At 34.7% G+C, this 20,889-nt stretch overlaps 13 protein-coding genes and 5 pseudogenes across 18 annotated transcripts, besides 2 other annotated features; 7 read left to right on the plus strand and 11 right to left on the minus strand.

Moving 5' to 3' along the window:
• Positions 1-338: part of a mobile genetic element that runs on past the window's edge.
• Positions 339-409: 71 nt separating this feature from the next.
• TVAGG3_0852310 (uncharacterized protein) lies at positions 410-811 on the plus strand (the record flags this gene model as incomplete). Its single annotated transcript, XM_051249285.1, has 1 exon — positions 410-811. The coding sequence occupies one exon, from the start codon at positions 410-412 to the stop codon at positions 809-811; it is 402 nt and encodes a 133-aa protein (XP_051084760.1).
• Positions 812-830: 19 nt separating this feature from the next.
• TVAGG3_0852320 (uncharacterized protein) lies at positions 831-962 on the plus strand (the record flags this gene model as incomplete). Its single annotated transcript, XM_051249286.1, has 1 exon — positions 831-962. The coding sequence occupies one exon, from the start codon at positions 831-833 to the stop codon at positions 960-962; it is 132 nt and encodes a 43-aa protein (XP_051084761.1).
• A 19-nt stretch (positions 963-981) lies between these two features.
• TVAGG3_0852330 (phage tail repeat-like family) lies at positions 982-1,520 on the plus strand (the record flags this gene model as incomplete). The annotated part of the gene is made up of 1 exon (XM_051249287.1): positions 982-1,520. A coding segment is annotated over one exon (539 nt), but the record flags the coding sequence as incomplete, so codon positions are not given.
• Positions 1,521-2,521: 1,001 nt separating this feature from the next.
• Positions 2,522-20,889: part of a mobile genetic element that runs on past the window's edge.
• Positions 3,695-4,165, minus strand: TVAGG3_0852350 (repellent protein 1 family; the record flags this gene model as incomplete). Its single annotated transcript, XM_051249288.1, has 1 exon — positions 3,695-4,165. The coding sequence occupies one exon, from the start codon at positions 4,163-4,165 to the stop codon at positions 3,695-3,697; it is 471 nt and encodes a 156-aa protein (XP_051084763.1).
• TVAGG3_0852360 lies at positions 4,811-5,770 on the minus strand (annotated as a pseudogene). The gene has a single exon. A coding segment is annotated over exon 1 (960 nt).
• Positions 5,798-6,109, minus strand: TVAGG3_0852370 (uncharacterized protein; the record flags this gene model as incomplete). Its single annotated transcript, XM_051249289.1, has 1 exon — positions 5,798-6,109. A coding segment is annotated over one exon (312 nt), but the record flags the coding sequence as incomplete, so codon positions are not given.
• On the plus strand, positions 6,273-6,545 carry TVAGG3_0852380 (uncharacterized protein; the record flags this gene model as incomplete). The annotated part of the gene is made up of 1 exon (XM_051249290.1): positions 6,273-6,545. The coding sequence occupies one exon, from the start codon at positions 6,273-6,275 to the stop codon at positions 6,543-6,545; it is 273 nt and encodes a 90-aa protein (XP_051084765.1).
• Positions 7,509-8,062, minus strand: TVAGG3_0852390 (annotated as a pseudogene). Its single transcript has one exon. A coding segment is annotated over exon 1 (554 nt).
• On the minus strand, positions 9,528-10,720 carry TVAGG3_0852400 (organellar and viral DNA polymerase type B; the record flags this gene model as incomplete). Its single annotated transcript, XM_051249291.1, has 1 exon — positions 9,528-10,720. A coding segment is annotated over one exon (1,193 nt), but the record flags the coding sequence as incomplete, so codon positions are not given.
• TVAGG3_0852410 (organellar and viral DNA polymerase type B) lies at positions 10,800-11,350 on the minus strand (the record flags this gene model as incomplete). Its single annotated transcript, XM_051249292.1, has 1 exon — positions 10,800-11,350. A coding segment is annotated over one exon (551 nt), but the record flags the coding sequence as incomplete, so codon positions are not given.
• Positions 11,868-12,339, plus strand: TVAGG3_0852420 (annotated as a pseudogene). Its single transcript has one exon. A coding segment is annotated over exon 1 (472 nt).
• On the minus strand, positions 12,444-13,304 carry TVAGG3_0852430 (KilA, N-terminal/APSES-type HTH, DNA-binding family; the record flags this gene model as incomplete). Its single annotated transcript, XM_051249293.1, has 1 exon — positions 12,444-13,304. One exon carries the CDS (start codon positions 13,302-13,304, stop codon positions 12,444-12,446), a length of 861 nt encoding a protein of 286 aa, XP_051084768.1.
• On the plus strand, positions 13,412-13,786 carry TVAGG3_0852440 (uncharacterized protein; the record flags this gene model as incomplete). The annotated part of the gene is made up of 1 exon (XM_051249294.1): positions 13,412-13,786. One exon carries the CDS (start codon positions 13,412-13,414, stop codon positions 13,784-13,786), a length of 375 nt encoding a protein of 124 aa, XP_051084769.1.
• TVAGG3_0852450 (organellar and viral DNA polymerase type B) lies at positions 14,427-14,984 on the minus strand (the record flags this gene model as incomplete). Its single annotated transcript, XM_051249295.1, has 1 exon — positions 14,427-14,984. The coding sequence occupies one exon, from the start codon at positions 14,982-14,984 to the stop codon at positions 14,427-14,429; it is 558 nt and encodes a 185-aa protein (XP_051084770.1).
• Positions 15,562-16,361, minus strand: TVAGG3_0852460 (annotated as a pseudogene). Its single transcript has one exon. A coding segment is annotated over exon 1 (800 nt).
• TVAGG3_0852470 lies at positions 17,844-18,788 on the minus strand (annotated as a pseudogene). Its single transcript has one exon. A coding segment is annotated over exon 1 (945 nt).
• On the minus strand, positions 19,420-19,729 carry TVAGG3_0852480 (organellar and viral DNA polymerase type B; the record flags this gene model as incomplete). The annotated part of the gene is made up of 1 exon (XM_051249296.1): positions 19,420-19,729. A coding segment is annotated over one exon (310 nt), but the record flags the coding sequence as incomplete, so codon positions are not given.
• Positions 20,476-20,745, plus strand: TVAGG3_0852490 (uncharacterized protein; the record flags this gene model as incomplete). The annotated part of the gene is made up of 1 exon (XM_051249297.1): positions 20,476-20,745. One exon carries the CDS (start codon positions 20,476-20,478, stop codon positions 20,743-20,745), a length of 270 nt encoding a protein of 89 aa, XP_051084772.1.

A 20,889-nucleotide genomic window follows, 5' to 3' on the forward strand; every position in this document is an offset into this window, starting at 1 on the left:
ATACAACCGTCAATGACACCAAGAGCAGAATGGTTTTGGTCGACAATGAAATATTGGTTTACATTTTTTGAACGCAGATAGTTTTTTACATCATCTGATTTGAAAGAACTTTCACAGTCAGATGTCAGTTTTGTTGGATGGTATTTGTCAACGAATATTGTCAAAGCTGCTAAGATATCTAAAATAGCTTTGGACTGTAATGGTATGGCTTCACAGTATCTTGTGTTTTGACCAACAAATATTAACCAGTATGGAGGTCCATCTGTTCTAACTCTCGGAATGTTTTCCAAGATATCCATAAACCAAGCATTTGGTGTTGAACTAAAGATTTTTATCATGAGTGCTTTCTTTGTCGCTTTAGAAACATAGGGGTCCTTGTTCGGATTCGTCATTTTTTACCCTATAAGAAATGGGTTTATTTGGCGCATTAGCAGGAGTTGCATCCAGATTTTTACCCGCAGTGGGAACAATAGCCAGAGGTGCATTTGGAGTTGGAAGGAAGATTTTGAGTACATTAGGTATACTGAAAGAGAAAGCACAACCTATTATACAAACTGTACAGAAAGGTTGGGATGTAGCACGAGATGCAACAAATCTTATTCCAAATCCTGAAACAAGAGGAAAAGTTCAAGGATGGATGGACAATGTAGGAAGACAAGCAGGAAACTATTATAACAAAGCAAATGACTACTATAACCAAGCAGGACACTATATGGACCAAGGTGAAAGATTCTTTAACAGAGGATATAACCATGCACAACAGTGGGTAAACAATAACCAACCTCAACCGCCTCAAACGTGGGGAATGTAAAGTTTTTTATTGAGATGAAATGAACAATGCAGCATTGAGACAAATGAGTTCAAGATGGATTTGTCGGGTTCAGCATGTGAAACTGAATGATATTATTAAAGGAACCATCCCACCTCCACAACAACAACCAGTTGAAAACAAACCAAACTAAAATTTTTTACTGAGATGAAATGACCGAAGAAGTTGAAACGGTAGATTTGACACCACAAACAAAAAGTTCAGAACCATTGTCAAAACCTGTCAAAGAACTTACAGATGAAGAGAAAAATTCAATAATAGAAAGTGCCAGGTCTGGAAATACAAACCCTAACTATAAAGTCACTTTTCATAGAAATGGAACGGCTAGTATCTCAAAAAAGAAACAGACTCTCACAAATAAAATATTGAAGTCTGAAGGAGCTTTCGAGACAACAGATGGAAAAGTTTACTTCACTGACCAACAGTTCATTATAGAACATCTCATTGACTTAGAGTCGAAATATTCTAAACTTTACAACAAACACAAAAAGTTGAAAGGAAAACAAAAACAAATGGCATATGATATTTATGAAGATGTTGACGACACAACTGTTCCTGCAAGTGAAGTAAAGTCAGAGGAACCGAAAAGTGACGAAAAACCGATAGAAGAAGATAAACCAAAACCAAAGTTTAGTTTCCAAACTAAACCAAGTCAACCTTCATTAGCTGGTATGGGTTGGCGTCAAAGACTTATGGCAGCAGGCGGTTATGTAAAGTAAAGAAAAAAAATATTTTTTTATTTTTATAAAAATGCCCACATATAGAATGGACAGAAAGTCTGCTAGAATAAAAGCAGAGTTACAAAGATATGGTTGGAGAGTTTCGAAGAAGTTTAAATATAGGAAGGGAAGACCCATAAAAGTCTATGACAAATTGTCTGGTCTTCGCTACGAAATGGATTTGGAAACAGCACGTGCCAATTATCCAAACAGACTAGAGAGGTTAGAAGAAGAACGTCTTATGGACATGCCTTTCGATGTTAGTGAACCTCAAGTTGAAGGACACGACGGCTTTGCCAGATTCTACTGGAAACATGACGAACAATTGCATCCTTTGAGAAGGAAAAAAGGAAAAGGTGAAGACACACATGCTCCCATGGAAAGAACAAGATATGCATATGAAAAGTATCGTGAAGTTAGAAGTCAAATTACATCTGGTCGAACCTTTACAGTAAACTTTGACGAAGGAAAGAACAAAGAAGGCTTCATGGGAGTACTTGCTGCAATTCAAGACGGAAATAAGAAAGGACACAATCTCAGATTGACCATAACAGATTTGGATGGTCACATTTACTATGCACATGGCAATGAACAAACAGCCGCAAAACTTCTTGACGCTTTCAAGACTACAAAGAGAGAACAAATGGTTGACTCCGACTCAGACATTTTGAATGCAATTGAAGGAATTGCAAGTGTCAAGTTCGAATGGTACCAACCTAACCCTCAAGCAGTCAGACAACATGCTGGATACTTCCCCTTCATAAATAAGTCTGACATTGACTTGACAAGGTATGGAATTTACAATTCAATTGAAACAATTGTCAATGAACCTTGTATTCTTACATGTCTCAGGAACTCTGGTCTTGTTACAGATGAGAAGATGAAGTATCTTGAGTCATGTGTGAAGACAAGGTACATTCTCAGAGGTCAATTGGCAAAAATTGCACCGTTGGCAAATGTCAATATCCGAGTCAGTTAGTATCCCTAACTTGGGTACGGCGGCACTGCGTTCCACCTTACCCAAGTTAACGGTTTGACACTTTACAAAACCGGTAACGTATATTTTACAACACAAACACAAACACCAACTTAACCTTAAATATTTACAAAACCATCTGATACATAAACGACTTCACTAACGACTTCACTAACGACTTCACTACCGTCCTCACTAAATAAAAATAACCTTATTTTTATTTTTTTAAATTTTTTATTTCATTACAAAGACATGTCCGACTACATTTACTATGACTCTTTCCCAGAACGTTTCCGTGAACTATTCAAAACTCAAGTAAAACTGAGAAACATGCATTTTAACAAAGACAGACCCATTGACGATGAAAGAAACCCTGAATATATTACAATCCCATATGACGCAAAGTTCATTGCATACATTCCTTATGGTCGCAGAGGAACGAAAACTATTTCAACAATGACGAAAAATTATTTCTGGAGCGATGAAGAAAATTGCCTTATCTACATAAATGCATACTTAAATAAAGCTACATATTGTACAAAAGAAGGTTGGACTGGATTTGAGCTCTACATATACGACGACGATGGAAACAGACGTTGTGTATACCCATACGATAATATGTACCATTGTTTTCATCAAGCATTAAACGAATACATAGTCAGTAAGGGTCTCATTCCTGCTGAGTAGAAATGTTATATTTTGTTCTGTCATTTATATAAAAATAAACGTTCTCGCTAAATAATAAAATAAACTTAAAAATAAACGTTGTCAGAGGTGAAAAAATAAATTTAGGTGAAGTGGTGAAATCTCACCTCTTTTTTCACCTCTTTTTTCACCCTAGCCGCAAAGCGGCTCTGACCCTTTGGGTCTGTTGAATTCATTACTTTATAACTCTCTTCCTTTCTCCAACTCTTCTAACTTCTTCTTAAGTTCAGCAATGTTGTCCTCATGAAGTTTAATCTTCCTTAATATACCTTCTCTATCTAATGGTTGCTTTATCTTTCTAAACTGAACTCTACCATCCTTCATAGTATGAACGTAAAAACCTTCTGGAACCGCTCCTGATTTAATGTATTCTACCAAAAATTTTTGTTTCATTGCTTCAGTGACTTTAGTCGTCATTTTACTCTAAATAAAATGTTCAAATAAAATAAAACTAACATTATTTTTTCAGTAAGGAAACGCAGGAGTTTTACGATTTATTTGAGGAGTAGGTTCTGGTTTAAATGTTGGAGTCGGTTTTGGAGTTGACTTTTGAACAGGAGTTTGTACTTTCATAGGTTCAGGAGTCATTGAAGGTGTTGTTTGTGAAGGCGTTGGTTTTGACGTTGGTTTTGGCGATGGTGTCGGAGTTTGTTCAAATTCAGCTACTTCAGTATTATTTATAACATTTGCTTTGTTTCTTTTCAATATCATTACTGCTCCTGCTGTAGCTAGCAAACCTAGTGGGAGACCATATCTTATATAAGGACTTGACCAAATGCTATTTTTGACAGGAGCTGGTGGAACACCTAACCTTGGTGAGACTGCTCTTTGCCATTGTGCAGCTCGTAAGAAATATTCAATAGGTGCTCCATAATCGTTTGGTAAAGTTTGTTTCACAGATGGTGAAGGTTCACGAGAGCTTGATGAAGAACTCATTTATAAGCTTTAAAAATAAACGTTCATCCTTTATTCCTCACTGTCGTCCGCTGCTAAGTTATAGTCGTCAAGTCTTATTATTGGTATGCCTGACTGTCTTACTTGTATTGCAAAGCAACAATCCCTCATAAATCCAATAAGTGGCTTTGGTACATTTTCTGTTGCTAGTTCAATAGGTCCTTTAACAGACAATTTGTATGTTATTGGAGCAGTAGATGTTTGACCTTGCTGGAAGCAAAAGTCCACTTCTGTTGGAAAACCACATAAGAAATGTGTGTTGTCATAGCTATCCCATTTATGTTCCACACTACCATCATCCACCAATGACCTCATAACATCTTCATTAAATCCAATCATATCATTGTTTGTATTGCAAGCGTTCGCAACCATTTCATAAAATACAGGTCCATATGATTTTTCAGGTTCTGCAGGCATATTTCCATAAGCTCCCATGGAAAGCTGAAGATATTTAAACTTAGGGTTCTCAAAATTAACATAATAGTTGTCTTTCTTTCTAAATAGTGCCCAAATACTTTTAACATTAATAGGCGTATAAGCTGCTGTAAATGTTGCACTTGAACTATCTGTATTCTTTGAGAATGAACCATCCATAGGAATCCCAATCCATAACTTTAACAGGAAAACATAAAGCCTCGTTTGTATAATGTTCTACAAGTTCTGTATAAATGTTAGGGTCTAAAGAGAATGACTTTGGATGAATAAAACATTCATTAAAATCCATCTTTTTCGAAATAGTTGCTGGGTTACAGTTGTAATAGTAACTGTTCCACTAGCTTCAGTTGCACTCGTTATCATAGTGAATGGTTCATTCCATGGAACAAATTTATTTGTCGGTGGATTTGAACCTGAAGCAAATGCAACTTTAAGAGTTGGATTGAAAGCAATGATATCATTTACAGATATAGATGTGCATTGTAAGGCGTCGCTACTGAACTTTACTTTAAGCTGAATGTTTCCTGCAAAAGCTGGAATAAATCGAATAGGTTCTAATGGAAGGAATCTTCTAACAGGAATTCTTAAACGAAGCTTAAAATCAAATGATTTTCCTGCTGTAATCGGCCCACCAACAATTTGTCCTGTTCTGCATGTTCCCGAATGACTCCATACATCTTTATGTCGAGTCTTTGAAAAAACATCGACTTTCTTTATTTGTTCGGTAGTTTGTGAGTTTGAAGTTATATATGCTTCTTCTCTTGCGTTGTCTTGAGAATATACGATACGACCATTTGCAAGGATTTGATATCCAGCAACTGCATAGAAAGCGTCATCGAAACCAATCCAAAATCCTGGTGGGTTTGTTTTATTGGAACCTGAACCAATTTCTTTATCTACAATAAATTGACCTTCCATTTTATACGTAATGAATGTATTGTAAAGGTCCAACATATTTTCACCAGGAGGTGAGAGATTGAATGTTACCCATGTGTTATCTTTAGCAGTTCCAGGTTGTGATGGAATCTTTGCGTCAGAATATTTTCTATTAGTGTCACCAATTTGAACTGCATTGTCTATGATATCGAAATATGAGCGAATCTGATGAATATGCTCTGCTGGAGTAAATTCGTTTAACTGTTCGTTCTGCATGTATTTACTTCAGATAAAAATATCTATTTACTTCATTATTCTCACTCTTCTTCTTGGTATTCGTGGTGGAAGTTGTTTCTTGACATTTTCAATGAACTGTACATTCTCTTTTGTCTCGACTTCTTTCACTGGTGGGTCAGGGTTCTTTGACTCGGTTTGCTTTTCAATGAAATTCACGAACTTTGCAATAAGCTCTTGGTTCGTTATTGAAAGTACATCTGGCTTCTTTTCTTCTTGTTCTTTTGGTGGCTCAGTTTGTACAGAAGGTTTTATATGGGCTTCGCCCTCGGTGCCATGCACCTTAATGTTGTCGCTCTCTGTATTCGCTAATGGAACCTTTCTTTTTCTTACATATATTTTACCCATCTTTACTCTGACTTACATAATAGAAAGGATGTTGTATTCCTCTGGCGTCATTTAATATAATAGACTCTCGTTCTGATTTTGACAAGCTCATTTTACATCGGTTAAAGTTTTAATTTAGTTTTTTATCTACAGTCAAATGACTCAGTCAAATCCTACGGACAAGACCCAAGGGGTCATAGATGTTGAAGCATTGAAGAAAGAAATTCGTGAACAAATTTTATCCGAACTGAAGGAACAAAAACCAGAACAAAAGCCAGAGAGACCAAAGAGAAAACTTAGTGAAAAACAACTAGCTGCATTAGCTGCTGGAAGACAGAAGAACCCACGTTTGCTGGCGAAAAAAGCTAGAGAAGAAGCAAAAGCAAAGGAAGAACAAAAAGCAAAGGAAGCTGAAGCAAAGAAAGAGTAAATGGTTTATTTTTATCCAAACTAAATGTATAGACAAATACCTTTATCTGTTGCGTTCAGTAGTGAAAACCCTGACGTCAAAATAAAGGGGAACAGAGTAACGTTTAAGTTTCCAACAGACTGGATTGTGAACATAAATGAAGAGAAGTACATTGGCATAACATCTATGTATATAACACGTGCTTTCAGAAAGGTTGACTTTATACTTCAAGTCGAGATAGAAAATGACGAACAGTCTTTAAGCGCCCAAAACATTCACATATACAAATACTTTAAAGACGATACAACATTGTTGCAATGTATGATTTCATTTAATGAGATGTTCGAGAAAAAGTTCAATATTGAAGTACAAACTTTACAGCCTTTACGTGAGTTTCTTGCACAACTGAAAGAAGAAGGTAGTCAGCCACAACTTATAGACTTTCATTATGAATTTAATGAAAATGAAGATGGAACTCATGACTGTCAGTTTGTTATATATTCACCATTCAATGAAGTCGCTAAAAAGAAAGAAAATCCATTACGTATAAGGTTTCAAATCTCTGAACCCAATGAAGACTTCAAGAATGTTTTCAATTATGATGCAATACTTCCGAGGAAAAATGAATTTTCAAAGATTGTAACACCTGGCATTTGGGATAGAAAGCAAGCTATATTATATTCAAACTTAAGTAAGGGAGTTGAAAATGAGTTCATTGGTCATACAAGAACTTCACCACTGTCAAATCCTAAGTATTACAAGCTTACTGGCTTCAATCGTGAGTTTTGGATAGACATGTTCTCCACTCATGACCATAAGTGCCCAGTGTTCTTACCTCCAGATGGGAAAGATTGTTTATACATTGAAGCACAATTGTTAAACTCTACAATAGCTGTATTGTAAATGACCACATAGGCTTCGCCCATGCCGCTAGCGGCTTATTTTTATCACAAATGACCTCATTGCTGACAAAAATAAATGACCTCAGAACTTCAACTTACGAATAAAGCTTGTTTTAGTCGTTATTGAAAAGTTGAACTTTTCAGCAAAGCAAGGTTGACATGACTTACATAAGTCGAATGCAATCTCTTGACCATCATAAAGTGCTTTGTAAAGTTTCATTAAACTGAACTCAGAGTCTTTGTCATATGTTCCAACAGGTATGTGAATGTTCTTATCTTCATTGTAATAGCATTGTATAGCTTCAGGAAACATTTCATTAGCGGTTAAAGCAATAACATCTTGCTTCACGCCTTTCATTCTGCAGTGAAATGCAACTTCATTTAAATCATTCGTGAGTAAGTCTATGTAGGTCTTCTTTCCACAGAAAATACTTTTATAAGCTAAACTTTGTTTTCCAGGTGTTATTTCTGCAAAGTCGCTATGAAATTGACCAAGGTTCTTTCCTATAAGTTCTCTACCGTATCTCTTCTTAAACTCTGCTGCAAGCTTTGGGATGTCTTCATTATATAAGTGCATACTGTCGGTATCCTGGTAAAAGATCCATTGTCCTCTGCAGTACAGAATACTTCATTCATAATACGTTTTGACATAGACAGAATATTAACACCAAGTGGACAGAAGTTAAAGTGTCTGCAAATGCTTTTCGTTAGCTTGAAAATAGTTTTATCTGAACCATCCAAACCTTCGAACTTCACTATATGGTTGTAATTTCTTATAGCATATCTTATAGCATCTTTGTCATCTACTATGGTTATTTTTGACTCAATAGGAGATAGAATAGTTTTGCCATAAATGCTGTTCAGAATGAGTTTTATAATTTCTTGTAAGGGGTTTTCTTCTTTCTTATACTTTAACCTTAACTCAAACAACTTCTTTACTTCATCTCTTATTCTCATATCTCTGTTTCCATCGTAATAGTATCCTTGCAACACTTCACATTTGACACCTTGATATTTTATGAGGTCTTGTAATGTTATATGGTCAACATACATGAGACAGCAAGTGTTTGAACTTCTTGGAACGTTAAGTTCTGGATTTAGTTCAGGGTCGCAAACTATTAAATGAAAGTGTCTGGGTATACCAATCTCTGTTATCTTAATGAGAACAAAGAAGCCAGACATAAACTTTTCACCAATGGGTTCCTTTTGGTCATCATCGAATAAATGTCTCATGAGATACTCTGTGTTTAACATTTCTTCCTTCAATACTTTTGGAATACCTTCTAAAGTATAAAGTCTTGCTATAGCTGAAGGATATAATGAAACAGTGTCGAAGTCAGCAATGAGTTTCTTTTTGCTCTTTTGTTTCATGTTATCTGACAACATACATCTTCCACCTTGAATGCATCTCGAAATAAATTCTCTTGGTTTATTTGAGAGGTCATAAAGATTTCCATTCGGGAAGTATACTCTGTTCTCAAACAATTTGTTAGCAATTGAACAAATACTAACGTAGTCATAAACGTTTAAATCAAACTCTTTCAATAAGTCATTGCGGAACTTTACAAAACCTTCTCTTAAAATTCTTACATCTTGTTTGCAGTAAAACGTGCTATATTTTTCTAAGTCGAAGTGGTTCTCATCTATTCTGCAACCTTTGATGGAATCTATGTTTTTCATAAATGTATCTGCATCCCGGATAAACTTACATGCTTCAGAAATGACACCAGTTCTGTTGTCATTTGCTAACAAAACACTGCTGTAGTAGTTATATGGAAATACTTCTTTCGGTCCTGTTTGTAAGTTAAACATAGCAGGAAATAGTTTAAGCTTCTTATTTATAACACTGTAAGAGTCTTTTATAATAATTGCCCGTCCTTTATATAAACCAGTTATTTGCATTGTTCGTGAACCTTTAATGATGGGAGTTCCTTTCACTTCTGTCATGTGTCTTAAGATGAAGTTTATGTCATAACTGAGGTTGTGAAAATATATTAAACTCTTGTCAGGGAGTCTTTCCAAAAATTCTGTTGCACAGTTTTGACCCCAAATGCTTTCACTCACTGAACCATCTTCACTGTCATAACAGATGTTAAAAGCTTTATGAAAGCCATCCGTACTACACTCAAAGTCAGCAAAGAAAACGTGCTCAGGAATGAATTTACATTTAGCTTTATTTACTTCTTTTGACTCTGCTTTCTTCTTCAGTTGTACACAATACTTTGGAGCATATGTCAAATCTTTAAATGGTGCAAGGTTCTGTTTATATAAGTCAGTAGTATATGTGAAAAGTTCTCCATAAGAAATAGGTTCGAAATATTTGCACTCCCACAATGTTTTCATAACATCCCATAACGGTGTTGTTCTATCATAACGAACTACATATTTATCTTCTCTCTTTGTATAAATCTTCATCTGTTTCTCAATGTTCATTCCACCACAAGCTTTGAGAATTTCTTTATAGTTTCGAATGAAGTATGTTGTCATTGGAAGTCTTTCATTTAGCATGTAGTGGTCTTCAACAAGAAGTAAGTCAATAGTTCTAACAGTTTCGCATTCTTTTGGTATATATCTCTTTATTTCATTATGTCTTGAGTCATTGAAATAACCAATGGTAACATTAAATGCTATACCTGTTGCGTCAGAAATTTCTTGTACTTTACTTTGAGGAAAGTCTCTAACACGAATGACTTCTCTCATGTGGTCAATAGTTTCTTCATTTACTCCAGCCTGAATGCAAGCATAAACGAAACAATTGTCCTCTGTCATAAGTATTGCAGTTCTTTTGTTCAGTTCATTGAAGATTTGGTAGCGTTCAAGATTTATAGGTAATGTGCAAAGATACTTCCATAACTGACCGCTTCTCTTCTTATAAAACTTCTTTTCACCATTATCTTTCCAAAAGCTTTCTATAAGTGCTGGGTTTCCTGTTTGCTTAAGAGCTTCCAAAATGGCTTTCTGGTCATTTGTCAGTGTGCTTTCATCTCTATATGGTCTCTTTTTTGGTTTGCCTTTCTTTACATCTGACATCGTTAAGCCTTCATATTCTGTTAAATCATACATCTTTATTTCAGTAAGATTCTTTATGTTTGTCAAGAAGAAGTCATAGTGCATTTCAACAATACCTGCAGCATTTGCTTCTATCTCTGATATAAAGTTCTCCTTCAAGAGCTGATGTAGTAATGTTCCAATATTATTGAGGTTTAACGTAGAACATTCATACTTTCCACCAAGTTTATAACATACCATCCATCTTTGTTGCGAGTTTATTTTAATTTTCTCTAAGAGTCTCATGAAAACCTTACCGAAATGTTTGTGTAAATATTCTCTGTTTGGTTCATCTAAAGCTTCGATGTTAAAGTCAATGAGTCTATTGCCTGACTTCACATTTCTCTTCCTATTCTCTTCATCTTTCTTTAACCATCTCTCACCTTCTTTTGGTTTGTCGTCAATGGAACGAATGACATCGTTAGCTTTGCGAACTTGTTCTATAGCACTTTTAAACATCTCTCTTCTCTGTTGTTTCAGTGTGTCGTCTCTTCTTCTTGTTTCACCAACGTTTGCATTTGTTATGTCAAACATTTCTTGACGAACATCATGCGAAAGAGCTTTACGAGTATGACCAACGTTCGCATTTGTTATGTCAAACATTTCTCTTCTTACTTCATGAGGTACTGAACGTCTATGATATAAGTCAATAGCAATGTCATTTAAAGGAAATGCTCTTGCATGGACTTCGTCCTCGCCGCGTTGCGGCTTTATGAACTCATGAATTCTATCATAACTTATTGCACCATTGTAGTCTTTAATGAAGTCAGCGAGTGCTTTTTTGTTTGTCGCGTAATGTTTTGCAACATCTATATTAGCTTCTGTAAGAAGTTGTTTTATTTCCGAGTGTTCTAACTTAGACAACTTCCGATACATCTTTAGTAGGAAATAAAAAAATATTTTTTCGAAAAAATAAACTTAGAAAAATTATTTCTTTATATATTTGCCATTCCGAACTTCGAAAAGATGTTTTATACCAGCATAGAATTTTTCTCTAGAGCTTGGTCTTATATCGTTTTCATGACAATATTTTCTATATTCTTCATATAAAGCCTTTTTTTCATACATTTTATAAGGACAATCTAACCAGAATAGCGCATATCCATTTTCGTTATCTAGGTCTCTATATGTTTGTGGAATTTCGCTTTCTTCTGTTTGTAGAATTTCGCCTTCACTATTTAGTTCTATGTATATATATTGTGGAATTTCGCTTTCTCTATTTAGTTCTATGTCTATATATTGTGGCTTAAAAGGATGTGGGCAAGAAGGGTCTGGCGCTATGTAAAAAGTTAATTTTTCTGTCATCTTTTCTATCGGATAAAAAATATTTTTTGAAAAATTAGATTACATTTTTTTAAGTTATTTTTCAAAATAATTTAATATTTTTATTTTAATGAAACACATGCAAGATTGCAAGTTCTTTTCATACAATGCTCTCGCTACTGCCATCAAGAATGAGTTCAATGGTTTCAAACGTCAATGTTATCTTTAACAAGAAGTTTGTGAAAGAATCTAAGTTCGGTCAGTATGTCAGACCATTAGCTATTGTCATTGACCGCAAACGTTATACTTCACAAGAGTTAGCAGTAGTTTTGAAACAAAAGGGTTTCTTCGTGAATGTCAAAGATACTCATTATACTGTTATAAAGAACTCCAACATTGACTTCTTCAGTATTGCTATGAATCTTTCCGAACAGAAAGAATATAAGAAGGGTGAAACATCTGTGAAATATTATCCTTCATCTCTGAAGACAATAACGAACAAAGATGTTATACAAAAGTTCTTACCAAAGGTTGAAGAAGCTTCTATTGACATTGACGAAGGAAGTGAAATGGTTGAAGAAATTGACCCTGAAGCTATTTAACCAAAAATATATTTTTGGTGAAGAGGTGAGATTTCACCTGTTTTTTCACCTCATTCTCTCTTCGTTAATGTTGTCGTGACTTCTTCGTTAATGTTGTCGTGACTTCATTCTTCCTCTTTGAAGTTATCGAAATATTCTGTTATTTTTTCCTTCAGTAATGGTAAGTCTTCTTTGAAGGTAAGTATTGTGCAACCTTTGATGTCATAGTGTGTTTGAGGAAGAGTATTTTTGACAATTTCTTTTATTTGCTCATTCGGTGTCATTGAAATCGGTAAGTTTTCACGATAGAACCAGTTTCTGTCAGATTTATATATTTTAGCAAGGTCGTAAAAGCTTTTGTTGTTTCTTCTGACTAAATGCAACATAACCATATCTCTGTCTTCTTCATTCTCCAACTCTTCAGTATAAATCATATACTTATAGTTCTTTTCCTTTCCTTTTGGTACTGAACGCGGTATTCTTTTCTGTATGCTTTTGTCTTTGGATTCAATGACTTCATCTTTTGCTTGAAGTTTCTTTTCCATCTCTCCACGTTCTTGTCTGTGAAGTTCGTCAAGAAGTTTGTAAATATTCCAAGCATAACGTGGTGAAGCCCACATTGCAACTGCATTTACTAAAAGTCTATGAACATAATATCCTCTCAAACCGTTTGGCAATTTTTCACGGTTTTCATAGAGTTTTGGCGACTGGGATTTTTTACCTACTCGCTGTTCTTCACTGTTTTCAGAAAAAAGTACGTCTCGCTGTGCTTCACTTAATAGTTCTATGGTGCTTTGGTTCCTAAACCAGTCTTTAGGAAGCTTAGTATCTGGAGCAAAACAAGCCGTCAAAATACTTTGCATTTGGTACATGTCGTCTTTGACAGAACGAATGAGTCTCAATTGTTTGTTATACTGTATGTATTCGTATTCTTCATTTATGACTTCATGAACGATAGCAGTTGTTGTGTTCTCTAATGTTGACATATCTGTCTTTACATACAGGATAAAAAAATAAATAAAATAAAAACTAACTTTATTTTTTTTGAGATAAACACTATTTCTTCACAACATTAAATTTTATCCTGTATGAAATGACTTTAAAAAGATTATTGACTGACTTCGAATACTATCTCATTGACGCACTGACAGACCCTCAAAACTGTGTTGAAAGTTCTTTAAGCTTTAAGATTGAAGGTACGACGCATTTTGTCTTCACTTACGTATTGAAAGAATATGACCGTTATCATAACGAAGTGAATCAAACACTAATAAAATTTGTAGATAAAAAATTGGTTAACAATGAATATTTTAAACGTGAAGACCCAAACACTGCTGGAGATGATGAAGAATACAGACAAGTTATTGAAAAAAATAACGCAAGATTAGATGCAATAGAAAAGAAGTTTAATGAATGTCTTACAAACACGTATGAATATCTTATGCAGTGGGAAGCCAGATGGAAATAAATTTACGTCAAATATGCAATTTATAAAATCTTATGTCGACAGGCTACGTAGCACAGTGGTCTAAGGTGGTGTTATGGAGGGGTCAGGGTCTGTGGTTCGAACCGCGACAGCGCCGTATTTTCTTATTTTCTTTATTTGTCTTGTTTGTCGTGAATAAAAAGTGTCATAAAAGTGCTCTATCTTCCACGGGAATAAATAAAAAATTTACTTTATTTCTTCTTTATTTCTTTGTTCCCGTGGAAGAAGGGTTTTTGCCGTTTTTTCTCAGCCGAAATCAACGATTTTTTCATTTTTGGAATCCTTAGCAAATGAGGAATCTTTTCTCTCGTGGAAGCTTTGACCAAAAATATAATTTAGGTGAAGAGGTGAGATTTCACCTCTTTTTTCACCTAATTTTTCACCCTCATGACTTTGTCATAACTTCTTCGTAAATGCTTTGTCATAACTTCTTCGTAAATGCTTTGTCATAACTTCTTCGTAAATGCTTTGTCATAACTTCTTCGTAAATGCCTTGTCAAGATTTCATCGTAAATGCTTTGTCATGACTTCTTCGTAAATGAGTGTAAATGACCAAAAATATAATTTAGGTGAAGAGGTGAGATTTCACCTCTTTTTTCACCTAATTTTTCACCTCTTTTTTTCACAAGCGTTTTACATGAATTGTACGATGTATATTTGAAATCCTAAACAGTTTTGTAGCTTCTATTTCTTCGCTGAGGATATCAAAAGTTTTAACAATGCCGAAAGTCTCTTTATATTTCTTCTTGACGTCAGATAGAAGGAAATCTTCTACTGTTGGATAGTTTTTGTTCAGAAATGCTAACATGTCCATTTTATCTTCTGCTGGCTTTTCTGCTTCTTTCTTTAAGTCTGCATAGTCGTTTCGCATTCTTTCTATCTCTTTGACGGAGTAGTTATATTTCCTTATTGCTGCTTTACATTTTGAACATTGTGGGTTCATTTTTGCATTATACATTGAAATTTGACCTGCTAGAACAACTAAAGCGTCAATTGCTCTCTTCATCTCAAACATAGCGGGTCTTAGTTGTTCGTTCCATACTTTGCCTCTTCTATCTTTATCTCTTATTTCCCAAACACATTCAGCAACTAACGAAACAAAGTTGTCGTAGGTCTTAAATTCTTCAGATTTATATATGTCAGAAACATTCTTATATACCATATCGCAATCTTTGTCCATAACTTTATGGTTGCAATGAAAACCAAGGAATTCATAATTTACTTTACGTATGAACTTCTTTATTTCTACTGAGTCAGTTGCTTTGACTTCAATTTCGTCGAATTCAGGAATAGTTAGTTTTTGATGCTGAATTTCAGGTAGTTTAGGTAAATGGTCGATGAGGTCCTCCATTTCATAAAGATACTGTTCATTTGTTTCATCTTTCGCACTACAGTCTAAATTACTTGTTAAAAGTTCCTGCTTAATTTTTTGTATTTCTGTTTCGAAAGTAAATGAAGAAGGAATGAAGCTTTCCATCTCTACTAACATAGATGTTGGATTCATGACTAACGAGTTTGGTGAAGTTGTTGTGGACAGAGTCCCGCCGTTCGCGGCTTGAATTGTTGTTGTGCCGATTGTTGAAATCATATCTTTTATACAAAATAAAAAATAAATAAAAATAAAACTAACTTTATTTTTTCTATCTTAAGGAAATTCACGAAAATTCAAGAGGTGAAAAAACAGGTGAGAAAACAGGTGAAATCTCACCTCTTCACCTATAATATATTTTTGTCTGATTTACATCCAACGAAAAAGTTTAGAAGAATTTTCTTATTCTTTCTGGCATGTTTTTATCTTTCCAGTACTCCCGCTCTAATGGTCCCAGATGAGTTGGTTTAGATTCTCTCAAGTTCTTAGATGGTATAACATCTTCAACGCCTCCTTCATATCTTACTTTATAAGTGTCATCGTTTATGTTGTAGTCAAGTATTTCAATAACCACTCCTCGCTTTGCTTCGTCAATGGTTTCAGCAAGTTTGCCATTACTACTTTCGACTAATTTATGACGAGGGTAAAATGCTATGGAGTCGTCAGCAGCTTTTATAAGATATCCATTACCTTGCGTAGAGTCTACGATATAATAATTTCGACTTAACCTTAAACGTTTTTTGTCAACGGTTTGTCGTCAAGAACTACACGAACTTTTGTTCCAGGAATGAGAGTAAATTGTGTTGAATTTCTGATATTTTGTGTTTGACTTCGTTTCTTTTGTATATACTTTTCTTCTTGTTGTTGTGTCATTGAATTTGGTGTATGTCCTGTTGTAGAATGTGTTGAGGAATTGTAAACTTCGATGAAATGTTTCATTGTTTCTTCGGTAAAGTCTCGCTCTTGATTTAAATCTCTGAGAGTCCTTATGAAGCGGTTAATGATACCGAGTATGTTATGGTTATGGTCTTCAGTAGTGTAGTGAGTTATGTTATGCTTAATGAGAAATTCTGTGATTTCGTTGCTGAGGTATGCACCGTCTTGGTCTGATGTTAAAATACTTGGGCTATGTTCTGCTACAAACTTTTGTAAAACTCTTAACACTTCATGAGTTCCTTTATTTCTCATTATATACGCAAAAGCTTTGCGAGTGTTAACATTAATGAAGATGAGGAATGGTTTATGTCCTCCTTTTCTGCTTTGAATGAGAGTGTCAAATTGGTATGCGTCAGGAGTGTTGGAGTAAATTGGTAAAAAGTAGTCGTAAGGTTTATTTTTGTTTGATGTACAACATTTTTGTCAAAGAACCTTTTCACTTCAGCTCTGTTAGTAAATCCCGAACTCTTTGCAGCTTCATTGAATTTCTTAAAGACCTCCATGGATGTTGTTCGAATACTTCTTTCAAGCTCATTTATGTAAAGTTAAAGATTTTAACCAACTCGTATCCAAGCGTGCATTGTTATATAAGGAGGCATATAATCTTTTCCATTACCTGCTGGGTCTGTAATACCAGCTACAACATGTGTATGATTTCCTGCAGTTCCACAGAAAATACCTGTGCTAACATCTTTGGGTCATCTGAGATATCATATCTATCATTCCCTGTCTATTCGAACCCGCTGCAAGATTTATATAACCTCTTTTTGTTATTGAATGTGAATGGTTTCCTTCCACAGATGTTCTTCCACTGAACCTATGCATATGTGAAGGAAGGTTTTCAATACCTATTTTCTTTGAACCTCCCATCTTCATTGACTGCGTATTAGTGTAGAATGGAAAACTGTCAACTATTTCATACCATCTACCACCAAATAAAGTGTTTGGATTTATTGGATTCATAGACGTATAAACAGCTCCTATAGGATATATTAAATCATATATGCTCATAACTCTATAAACATATTCTAAAGAACTTATGTCATTAAATACCATTTGGAATGTATCTCCCGGATGAAATGTTGCATTTGTTCCACTTTTATAATGTAATGTTAGTTCAATAGAATTATCCAAGAAAAATTCAAAAGTATCTGGTTGAAGACCTCTAACAAATTCAAATGGAGTTGCTGGTTCACCATTTATAATTTCTGTTGTAAATGTCATTGTATCTGGTTTCGAAAATTTCTTTGTTAGTTCTGCATCCACATAAGTTTTATCTGCTTTCTTATCTAACATTGTTGGTAGTTCATGCTTCAAAGTTTCTGGCATGACTTTCAATGTTCCTGCAACTCTTATCTAAACTGTTAAGAGTATCTTTTACGCTTGTACTTGGATTTTCTAATGGTGCACTTGAACCAAGGTCAAAGTTCAATATTATGTCGTCTGCTCTAACAGTAGTGAAGGATTTATGTGTATGGTTCTTGTCAGCTTTACTGTCTAATGTAGCTTGAAGTTCATTTATATCGGAGATGTTGTGTTTATGAGATTTCAAAACTTTGTTCGTTGCTTCGAGTTCAACTTTGTCAGCTTTACTTTTAATAGCATCTTCAAACGTTATTTTTGACTTAACTCTCAAAGTAAATCTTGGTTCAACTAATACACCGTTAACATTGAAAGTAGAGCATAAATTTCACCGGTATAACCAAATGCTTCTGGTGCTTTAGCTACATCATACTGTACAGTACAGCTTATGTCATAACCTTTAGCACGAATGTATTTATATCTTCTTTCATTAACATTTTTTGTCTTCGCTTCATCACTTCGTGTTAAATATCCATGGTAGTCCGTTATAATCTGTTCGTCTGAAGTTATATAATGAACATTTCTTGTCCGCTTTACTATTTAATGTAGCTTGAAGTTCATTTATATCGGAGATATTGTGTTTATGAGATTTCAAAACTTTGTTCGTTGCGTCAAGTTCATTTTTGTCCGCTTTACTATTTAATGTAGCTTGAAGTTCATTTATATCGGAGATATTGTGTTTATGTTCTTTATCTGCTTTTTCGGCTAATTTCTCTTCTATCTCATTTATTTCAAGTTCATGCCTACCACCACCTCCCGAAGAAGTATTTTTCTTCAGCTCTTGAAGAACGTCCACTTCGCCATCTTTGGTGTCAATAATGAGACTTTGAGTTAAAACCTTTCCTGTCTTAATGGATGTTTGTAAAACTTCTTCTTCACCGTGTTCGGGGTCATGGTCGTCATCATATCTTGTGAAATCAGAGATGTTGTCATACATTAAGCATATCTGTCTCAAAAGTTCTGCTATTTGAAACTGGAACGAAAGATATACAGAACTTTCATCATCTCCTAAAGTCAAGTCTGCTTTCTTAAGTATTTCTTGAATGTATGCAATGAGAACAGAGTACCTTGGAAAATATTCGAACAATATTTCATTAGCTGTTGGTTTTGGTGGTTCTTCTGGAGTTTCTGTTGTTTCAGTTCCTTCTGTAGTTCTGTTGGAGTTTCTGCATCTCTTGACTTCAATGCTCTTGCTCTCAAAGACCTAAATGTTAGAGCACCGGGTTTTACAAAGGACTTTATAAATGCTTTAATAGTTCCTGGTAAGTTATTGTTAGCATTAAGTAAGTTCCTTATGCTTCCATCATGTACGTCCATAGCACTATGTAAAAAATCTATACTTTTCTTGTAGTCAGCAATAGACTGACTGTTTTTTTAAAGATTTGTCAATACCTTTAAGCCAATCTTCATGCATGTCTGATACTGAGCCAAGAATATCATTTGCTTCCTTTAGTGTATTTTGTGCTTGTCGTAAAGTATCCAATCCCGTACGTGCATTGTTTGCTATACGTCTTACAGTATCTATTTGACTCCTTGTTTCTTGCATCCAACCAGATAAAGTTTTAATAGTATCCGAACCATTTGAAATGAAGTTCAAAGCATTTTTAACGTCATTTAAAACTTCTTCACCAAGTACTGCCCATATCTTTCCGATTTGGTATTGAAGAACTCCATATGAAGCAGCTGTTAAACCAGTATTTATAAGGTCCCATATCCATGATTTAGCAGTTTTTCCATCCTTTCCATCCTTTCCATCCAAACCGTTTTCGCCTTGAGGTCCTTGTATTCCTTGTATTCCTTGTATTCCTTTGGTCCTTAGGTCCGGTGTCACCCTTCTCTCCTTTCAGTTCATCTTTATGTTCGTTATAATATTCTAATGTCATAAGGTGTACATCATTACTGCTACCAGCAACGCCGAGAATTTGTTTCTCATTCATGACTAAATTCTTTAGGCATTTAATGTTGTCGTCAAATCGAAAGCTCTTTAACAATTCAATGAGAACATTTAATACTTTCACTAATGAGGCATCTACTGTAGAATTTATATATTGCACCGTTCCATCATTTATGATAGGAACTTTGCTTGTTGTAATGAATGGGTCATAAGTGTTAAAAGTATCGAAATCAATGACTTTTTTAGTTTTTCCATCGTCAATGACTAAATCATTGCCTTCAATGGTTAAAGTTGAGTTTTCGTTTACTAGTTCATGTGCTCTTCTTGCTTCATTTGTTTCATACGCATATGCAGCAATAGTCATATTTTAATGAGAATAAAATGTTGTTCTATTTGCAAAGTACAGACCCAAACGAATACGGACAGTAAAGCTACAAACAAACTTAGGTTCAGAATGAAGCGCTTGCTTTCAGAGTTGTTGACTTCAATACTATCGCAACTTTTGTCATAACAGATGAAACAGATTTCATGGAGTTTGAAATAGATGGAAAGAAGCACGAAATAAGATTTCACAATAATGTAGAATATAAGATGGAAACATTAGCTGGAGTGTTAAATGCTCTCATAAATACTACAATAAACAAGGATAACGAAGAAAACTTAATGAATGTTAAACTTATTGCAGGAGTTTTGAAGTTCAGTTATGCAAAGGAGTTTAAGATAACACGAATGAGTCATAGAGTTCAATTGCTTCTGGGAGCATACCATATGACATTTCCTTTGAAAAGTGTTGACAAAACGATTGAGATGAAATCTGTTCCATACGTATGTTATGGTAATTGTTTATACATTGAGTCAAAAATAGCTAATGTCACAGGTATTTCAGGAGTTAATAGTAAAGGTTCAGTAGAATATAATCTTCTGTTATGCAGTCAATTCAATGTTCATTCCAAACGTTCCTGTCATAGCAACTCATTTAGGTAAATGGTTCGCATTAGTCCTCATAATTTGAAAGACATGCAATTCAGACTGTTGACTTTCAGGCGAGCCTGTAGAACTGAAGGCACCAGTGCGAATGACTGTTGAAGTTGACTTTTTAGAAAATATTAAATGCAACAGCTTACAAGAGAACTCAGAGCTAAAAATATAAAGTATGAATGTTATGTATTAGGTCATGAACTTTGGTTGTTGCTGTTTGATGAAACAAATGAGTTAGTTATGTCAGTCAAGAGAACAGAAAAAGGCGTCAAAGGCGCCGAGCGCAAAGCGCTATATTGTGTTAGTGAAAACTGCACCAAGTCAATAAGATTAGGTTTGCATTATGAAGATGAGTTCGATACTGTTGAAGAAGTTTTGGATAGATATTACAAATTGCTTTAATTTACTAAAACATATTTCAAGCAAAGTTTATATTCTGTTGAAAGTTTTGTATACTCGTTCGAATATTTATACTTAAACTCAACTCCTGTAGTTCCTGGTGTTTCAATGATGCGGATGTTACCTATTTTCATGAATGGTGGCGTT

This window comes from Trichomonas vaginalis, chromosome VI, assembly GCF_026262505.1.
Source record: "Trichomonas vaginalis G3 chromosome VI, whole genome shotgun sequence".
Lineage (NCBI taxonomy): Eukaryota > Parabasalia > Trichomonadida > Trichomonadidae > Trichomonas > Trichomonas vaginalis.